The 8,831-nt window shown below is 42.6% G+C and overlaps 1 protein-coding gene across 1 annotated transcript; it reads left to right on the forward strand.

The window, feature by feature from the left end:
* The first annotated feature begins 2,268 nt into the window (after positions 1-2,268).
* Positions 2,269-4,798, forward strand: LOC147433095 (uncharacterized). The gene has a single exon (XM_086492799.1). The coding sequence runs from the start codon at positions 2,595-2,597 to the stop codon at positions 4,419-4,421; it is 1,827 nt and encodes a 608-aa protein (XP_086348925.1). The 5' UTR covers positions 2,269-2,594; the 3' UTR covers positions 4,422-4,798.
* Positions 4,799-8,831: the final 4,033 nt, after the last annotated feature.

The raw sequence follows: 8,831 nt of genomic DNA on the forward strand, positions 1-8,831 counted from the left end.
AGATTTAAGTTACATTGTGGGACATGTCTGGACTTGAGAGTCAATTTATGTAGCTTCCAAGGAAATCACACTGGGATGTGATGAGGTGCACATTATGCTATGTGAGTGCTGCCTTCTATTATACACTCTTATATGAGGTTGGCATGGAGTTGTAGCTCTATGATTAAGCACATGCAGATTGGGTTGTTAGTCTATTTGATCGGAAATCTATGAGTGGGTTCATATTCTCACTTTAGAGTACTGCTATCACATGGAGCAGCAAGAAGCAACCCACAATTGGTTTGCCAAGTACAAAGGCAGACTATGGTGGTGCTGCAGAGGGAGCATGGCTTAAGATGCTACTTGTGGAGAGCTGGGCATATAGGTTCAAAGGCCGGTTGTCATCTATTACGACAACCTTAGTAGCATACACTTGGTGCAAGAACTAGTGTTCCATGCCAGGACAAAGCACATTGAGGTGCACTACCAATTTATCAAAGATAGGGTCTTCGTTTGACGATATTGACCTTCGGCACATGAGGATAGATAAGCAAGTTGCATATATCTTTATCAATGCCTTAGGAGTAGGGAAGGTGGGGCAATTTCGGGCTATGCTTGGAGTAAGAGAGATGGCGTGGAGCTTGAGGGGAGGTGTTAACATATCAAGCTCAACACACGGCATGCTTGGTGACTCCTTGCCAACATTTATGAGTGGCACGAGGTAGCGGACACAAAAATCATTGCCAGTGGTATTACAACTGGACTTTGTTAACATGGTTTACCTACTGAGATTCATACCTCTTAACTTGCCAAGTCACTCACTAGTGGTTTCGCATCGAACGTTGTACATAGTTTTTATTATGTTGTATTTTCCACTTATGTTTTGTAGACCTTATCATCATTTTGTGTACTGAAAAAGAAGAAGAGGCTTTGTGCCTCCATCTCCACCATGGTGTCCTCTCTTTGTTGTGTGCATGTTCAAGAGCTCAAGCTCTCCCTTCTCTATCTCTTTACAATTAGTGCCATCCAATTTCGCTGCAATTTTTTGGGCTCGAAGCCAAACATGTGATGGTGTGTCAGATGTTATGTTGTGCCATCTCTCCAAAACCCATGAAACTTGGTTTGCCTAGAGCCTAAAGCTTTGATGCCATGTAAGAAATACGACTACACAACGGAAGGTAAAATCTTCATGAGAAGAAAATACACAGAGAATATGGAGAATCAAAGATTTTGATTAATGTCAATAGATATCAATTTTTTAATCAATTCAATGATTACAATAGATAGCTAAAGATGGATTATTGTCAATAGATAGCAAATTTTTGATTAATTTTAGTGATTAGAATAGATAGCAAAAGGTTCCTAGCGGTGTGCTTCTGTAAGAAGCTTTGATAGTTGAATGAAAACAGTAGAGCTCGTTGCTTTCTAGTTGGGAGCATATCTTTAGTTCCTTCCCATTCTGGCTCTAAATATAGATAAAGAGAAAATGAAGACGTTTAACTTTTGATTTCCATGTAAATAGAAACTACCTTAGAAAAAAACAACCTCTTTTAAAGAAGACGTTCTCTTTTCAAAGATTTGTGTCCGAGTTCATTTCACAAAATGAGAGAGGCTCACACATGACGATACATCGGAAACACAGGTTTACACAAATAAATGTAATATTCCAAGTATAATTAGTGTCATAACAGGTGCCAAAAGCTACAAAAGTTGAAGAAATTTAGAGAGAGCTAAGAGTTTTATAGAGAGCCACTACCAAGATGGGCAACACTACCCTCACAAAAAAATGTGGGCATTACATAGACCTTTTCAACGTAAAGCATGGGTAGCAAATGACTTGATTTGGAGCTCTATTGTGCTCGGATCGAAATTGAATCTTCAGCTTTTGCTCTTTGTAAACCATGTGCAGTGTGAATAGATGAGTAGGAATGGCTCTGCAATTCATTGTGCCCCCGTGTGACAAATTGAGCACACCTTCATTACAATGAATTTATTCTAGACTCTTCCAAATGATGTTTTTAACCTTGATTACTTAAAACTACTTTTTGTGAATGCTACAATCATGATTATCCAAGTGGCAAGGTAAAACCGCAAGCAAGAATTATCTAAAAGCGATAGAGGGTAATGGAGCGTTCTAAGAGTGGATTCACTTTGAGTATTTGGTGGGAACAAAGCCTAGCAGAAGGAATGGTCATGGGTGATGTTACAGAATGGTTGATTCTAATGTGTTTGCTATAATAGCACATGGTTATAATGACTTAAGAAAAGGAGGGGGAGAAGAAGGGAAGGAGAGAGGAGAGCTACCTTATTAAGTTACTGGCAAAAAACAAGCTTGGGGGCAGTTTCCAAGCGTTTTTTTGCAGTTTTGTTGTCTCCCCCCTTCTTGCCCACTTCCCCATCTCCCCAAAACAACAAAACTCCATCCATTTCTTTCTTGCTTCTTTGGCTACACACACACACACACACAACCTTTCCCCACTATCCTCCCTCCCCTTTGCCTTTTGCAGCAGAAGCACTGCCAAGATGATGATGATGCTGCCCATTTTGCAACCCCGGCAAATTTGAAAATTTTTGGGCATTTTCCCCTCCCTTTTTCACCATAGCTGGCCTCCCCCATGGCCAGTATTAATAGCCCACATGAACCTTCTCCCTCTGACGATGACGATGAAGAAGAAGAAGAAGAGGAAGGAAACGATGATGAAGGAGAAGAGGACGATGACGATTTCCAGCTTTGTGCAGCAAGCTCTTCTGCTCCAGGACAGCTCCCCCTTCCCCCTCACTCTGAACCGCAGCCCACTGCCTCTGCTCGTTCCTCCCTTCCTCTCCCTCCTGTCCCCGAATCCACCAGTCGAGCTCTCATCCCCTTCACTGGCTCATTCCCTGCCTTTTCCTCTCCCAGCAGAAAGCCGGCCATTGAAGCTTCAGCAGACACGTCCAAAGCATCCACTGCAGATAGTCACTCCCAATTGAACTCCTCCGCTATGAAATCCTCAGCTGTTCATGTAGATCGGGAGCCTGACAAAAAGGCCGAGAATAGAGAACACAAGAAGAGGTCCAAGAATTGGACTAGAGCAGAAACCCTAACCCTAATTAGCCTGCGCACAGAGCTTGCTCCCCGGTTTGCGAAAGCGGGGCGCAAAAGTGAACTATGGGATGAGATTGCGGAGTCTATGCAGAAGGGTCCCTTTTGCCGTGATGCTCAGCAGTGCAGAGACAAGTGGGAGAAGCTTATGGCAGGCTACAAGGAGGTACGTGATGGCATTAAGCACAAAGATGATAATCCTTACTATGAGGATCTTCATCCCCTTCTCTCTGGTCGGATTTACAAGAGGGAGAGAGAGCAAGACGATGTAAACGACCCCAATTCTGCAAAAACAGAACCTTTCAAAACCACCATAGCTAAGGATGCTGCTCAGCCTCCTCCCCCTCTGCCTCAATATCCATTTCACTCCATACGGAACCTCCCCATGGATGCCCACTCTGGGCCACATCAGCCTTTCAGAGCCGTGCTCATGGATAACCATCATCCTCCTCTCTCAAGTCTTGGGGTTGATGCCCATCATCACCAGCGTCACTCTCTGTTGAACTTTTCCATGGATGGAAAGCTTCATCCTCCTCATATTTTGGACGGACTGCCTTTTAGAACTTTGCACATGGAGACATGCTATCCAAGGGCCTCAGCCATGGATAATCATGGTGCCTCTGCTGATGATGATGAGCCATTTGAGGACTACAGGCATTCCCATAAGCGCGGAAAGGGCTCTAAGTTTTTGTCTGTGACTGATTTGCATGCTGTTCAAAGCTTGCTGGAGTCTACACTTGCCAAACAGCAGGTGTTTTTCAAAGAACTCCTTGACGGAATAGAGAAGAAAGAGGAGCTTAGAGAGCAGATGCGGCGGGAGAGGGAGGAGAAATGGAGGGCTGAAGAGAGAGCCCAACGTTTCTTGTTTACGGAAGCTATGCAAATTCTGACTCAGAAGCTGGGTGTTAACAATGGGGTTGTAGAGCCTTCGCCAATCAGGGCTGCAGCCCCAGTTATAGCCAATTTTATGCCACCAGTGTACAGCCCCATAGTTGGCAATTCAGGTCTGAAGAGGCGATCGAAGAATTGGAAGAGATCAGAGGTCTTGCAACTCATCAAGTTGAGAGGTGAGATGGAAGAAAGGTTTGCCAAATCCATGAGAAGGGCGGCTCTATGGGGGGAGCTTGCGGAGGTGCTGAGTACTCAAGGCGTTCGAAGAGATGGAAAGCAGTGTAGAGAGAAGTGGGACAAACTCATGTCAGAGTACAAAGAAGTGATAGAGGGCAAGAAGGAGAAAGGTGACAGCCCGTATTTTCCTGAATTGCAGGCAGCATTAGCAGGAGGAGGGGGTCTTGATAATCAAAACGATCCAAATGTGAGCAGCAATACTCCTTCTAAAGAAGATGCCATGCAAACCTGAAAGCAGCTCTTCTTCCTTATTGTGTCTGTAGCCAAGTATGATATTATACATAGCCTTTTCCACATTAATAGCAAGAATATGCCCCCCCTCTTCATCTTCCATCTTCCCAAAATCTTTTGGGTGCCGTTCCAACAGGAGCAGAGTAAAATGGAAGATCATCCTGTGGGGTGAGGCGTTCTCCATAGCATTGAGAAGACATAAAAGACATCATACAGAAGGTGTCGATATTTGTAGAGTAGACTTGTATAACAATAGAGAAGCTATGCTGGCATTGTCGCAGCTGGTCTATTTGTGTACAGTATGTGATATATGGCGGCTGATTCTTGGAGGCTTTATACTCCTGACTGGTAAGGCTCTTTTGTGCTCCTATTTTTGCATCTTAAGGCGGGCAAACTACTTGTGGGTGTGGTGATGACAGTCTTCGAAATTCTATGCATGCCTTATAGCACCCCAATAGTAAGCAATTGTGTTCATAGCACTGCTATGACAATGAGGAAGGAGATTCTCCTCTGGACATTCTGCCGCCATTTTTACTGGAGACGGGACCGCCATCTTGATCCATAGGCAGGAAATGTTTATCTTTCATGTTTGTCTCAAAGAGACTTGGAGCATTCAGAATCTGGGATCAGGTTTATGGTTGTCACATCTATTGGTGGTGCATGGGTGTTAGTACACAAAGAAAAGTGGCCACCTTTGTGAGGCTGTGTTCACGATCTCAGAATGATTATCTGAATAATCTTTGAGATATTCTGTCGCCTAACCAAATTGTCTGGAGAGCTATGGACCATTAGAGAGAGGTGACAGACAAATAGCTCTGAAATGACAAACAAATTGCTCTGAAAATCACGAAATTCAGACTCGAATTTTGGCCTTCAAGTATGTATTGCCATTATATACCTCTCCCATTATAAACCTTCATAGGCCAGCTGGACTTTAAGAACTTGGCATCAGAGAAATGGGCTGAGTCTAAAGATTCCTGCTGGCAGAAGTTGATAGCATGCAGAAGACTAGGAAAGGCTGTGGGTGGCCAGCTTCTGAAATTCTTTTCCATAGACAGATGCGTGAAACGCTGTAGTGGTGATTGTGTACCAAGGAAGGTGTTAACTAAGGTGATGAGTTCACGTGGGAGGGAAAGAAGGAAAGGGGGTGTGCAGACAGACATTTGGTGGTGGTATCGTCTCGAGGACATCAGAAGGAATAGGAGCAGCATTTTCCTTACATGTGGCCCAAGTTGGATTGAGAAGTCCCTAGCATCCCCGGCATAGCGTCCCCTAGTAAACCATTAGTGTAACACCATGGTACAGTGTGTGTGAAGTGGGACTAGGTGGGGATCCGGGTTCAATGACCCTTCAAGTGGATCTACTCCCTTGCATAGGGTCTTCTTGTGGTGTTGATAAAGAAGACTGGTTTTCCATGAGTGTAACTTCTGATTTTGTTTTTTTGGAAATGATGTTATTATTATGTAAGCATATTATTATTATGTACCAGATGACATTAACCAGAGACTCAAAAAATTAAGTTATTATGAAGGTTTTTCAAGAAGAAAATCTGGTCATGAGAAGGGGCTTCCTTTCTTCTCCATTTGGATGGACAAGCAGTAGTGGGTGAAGTTGGGCAAAGTTAGGTTGCTGGCTCTCACCCAGTGGCAACAAAATAAGGTTGCATTTTGCTCGTTATTCATGCAGTTGCTACCTTGGCACATTTGTATGGTATCAATCCCCATCTGAGCATTGATGCTCTCTCTCTTGAATAACAGGTCTTGAGTTCAACTCTCCTCATCAGATAGATCTTTAAGGTCTCTTGGGACTTGTGTTTTTTTTTGAATCTGTGAGAAGATGATCTTCAATTGTGCACGGGAAGAAATTTTTTCGCAAGCACCAAGGATGTCCATTGCCACCATCTCTCTTTGGTCTATGCATTGATCAATCAGAACAAATGGTACTTGCCTTCATGCAACAAGAAGGCATTGATGACATTGTGAAGCATTTGGAGGTGCCCTCTATAACACCTCCATATTCACAAGATATACGATGAAAAAAAAAGTAGCTCGCGCAAAAAGATGGGATCTGATCCCTACTCAGAAACTCACTCACCCTTGCACACACAAAACCCCCCGCCTACACTCCACTAGTTTCCCTCTACACTGCCATAGCCTCAGCTCAAGGAAGGAAAAAAGGCACTAAATTTTGTAAAAAAGATCAGCAAAAAGCCGAGAAAAATCTTTCCACTTTTGATCATAAAAACCACACTTTCACATAATCTTAACAACCCTTGTATATGTGAGATGGGGTTCCATTGTCACTCCCAACCATGCACATAAACCTATCAAAAACTATACCAATCATGAGTTATACAAAAATTCATGATGTTCAGACGAAAAACAAAAAAAAAACATGAAAAACATGGGGAAATACTCTCCCATTCACAACAATAAAAAGGGGCCTTCATTGCCAAACATGAGTAGATGCACACGCATACAAAGGAGCTCCTTTGTATGCACACGCATACAAAGGAGCTCCGCTTCATGCAACTTCCATCTTCAAAGCGAAAGAAGAGCAGTGAAAGTGCAGTGGTCACCACCCATGTTCATGGCATTTTTTATGAGAGAGACACTTTCCAATCAAAGTTGTAGACCCTCGCACACACACACGCGAGCACCTCAACTACACAACCTCCATGCACCACTACAAGCTGCAACAACAAAGGCTTTCTCTTCACAACTGAAAACCCCAACTCACTCACGACCCCAAGTTGACAAAAACTTTGTTTTTCTTCATATTTTTAAAGCACTTACTTACTCTTTGAAGTCTTGACACTTTTATGTACAAACATAGCAAAACTATGTACCGTGCACAACTGGCCCGTATGCGTAGAGATAGTTAACACACACCGCTTTTGTACACTGTGTACAAACATGCTTTATGTACATTCAAGGGTCCCAAAAGCATAAAAAAGACACTTCTTAAAGCCTTTGGGAAGGATCACATCATTCCTAAAAAACATGTCACATATTGCCCCCTCAACAAGCTTGAAACGTTTCAACTACATTCTAGCATCACTCTATCGTTTGCATTTCAAGAAGACATCAATGATCATGATCGACACTAAAAATGTGTGGCTCCTCTAGCCATCCATTTTTATGTGCCATTTAACAACCACACATATGAGATGCCAATATCTACCTCTCTTGAAGCAAGAGTCAGTGCACTCACCGTAGCAAGTATATCCCACTCACCTCAATCAAACACAAAGGATTGCATATCTTTCAAAATAAAACATCCACTTCCAAAAGCATAAAATTCAGCTTGATACCTCTCCACCTATCTATGATAAATCTCGTAAAAAAAGAGAGAACCCATAGTGACGTGCTCATAATACTCATAACAATCTTGATCAAAGTTGCCCATCTTCCATAAAGTACTAGCACCACAAGAAGAAACATGTTTTACATATATCCCAAGATGTGCTTTAAGACCATCCAAATTCTTATTATCATAAGCATCAAACATTCCTCAAGCATGTCACTTTGCAGGATAATCTTTCTTGTTATTATTATGTACCAGATGACATTAACCAGAGACTCAAAAAATTAATGTATTATGAAGGTTTTACAAGACGAAAATCTGGTCATGAGGAGGGGCTTCCTTTCTTCTCCATTTGGATGGACAAGCTAGACACTATTTTATGCTGAGTAGTAGTGGGCAAAGTTAGGTTGCCAGCTCTCAACTAGTGGCAACAAAATAAGGTTGAATTTTGTTCGTTATTCATGCAGTTGCTACCTTGGCACATTTGTATGGTCCTTAGAGTTGGGTTGCACACAATGCAAGTGAGGGAATTGTAGAGAGGGATTTTTTCAAAAATAGCAAGTGCCCATTTTCTTCCTTGGTGTAGAGCCCTTGGCACCTTGCCATTGTTCTACTCGTACGTTGAAAATGCAAGGTACTAAGCTATGTAGGAACTATAAACACTATCATCGCAATCTATATATAACTACATTTGAGCATTGATGCTCTCTCTCTCTCTCTCTCTCTCTCTCTCTCTCTCTCTCTCTCTCTCTCTCTCTCTCCAAAGATCAAGTGATTTTATGCTTGTGTTTTTTTGAATCTGTGAGAAGATGATTTTTTAATTGTGCATGGGAAGAAAATTCTTTGCAATCACCAATCCATTGCCACCAACACTCTTTGGTCTATGTATTGACCAATTGGAACAAATGATACTTGCCTTCATGCAACAAGAAGGCATTGATGACGTTGTGAAGCATTTGGGGGTGGCCTCTATAACACCTCCATATTCACAAGGTATACAATGAAAAGAAAAGTAGCTCTCGCAAGAAGATGGGATCCGATCTCCACTCACAAACTCACTCACCCTTGCACACACAAAACCCCGCCTACACTCCACTAGCTTCCC

This window comes from Adiantum capillus-veneris, chromosome 20 (assembly GCF_014529385.1).
Source record: "Adiantum capillus-veneris isolate H3 chromosome 20, ASM1452938v2, whole genome shotgun sequence".
In the NCBI taxonomy this organism is placed as follows: domain Eukaryota; kingdom Viridiplantae; phylum Streptophyta; class Polypodiopsida; order Polypodiales; family Pteridaceae; genus Adiantum; species Adiantum capillus-veneris.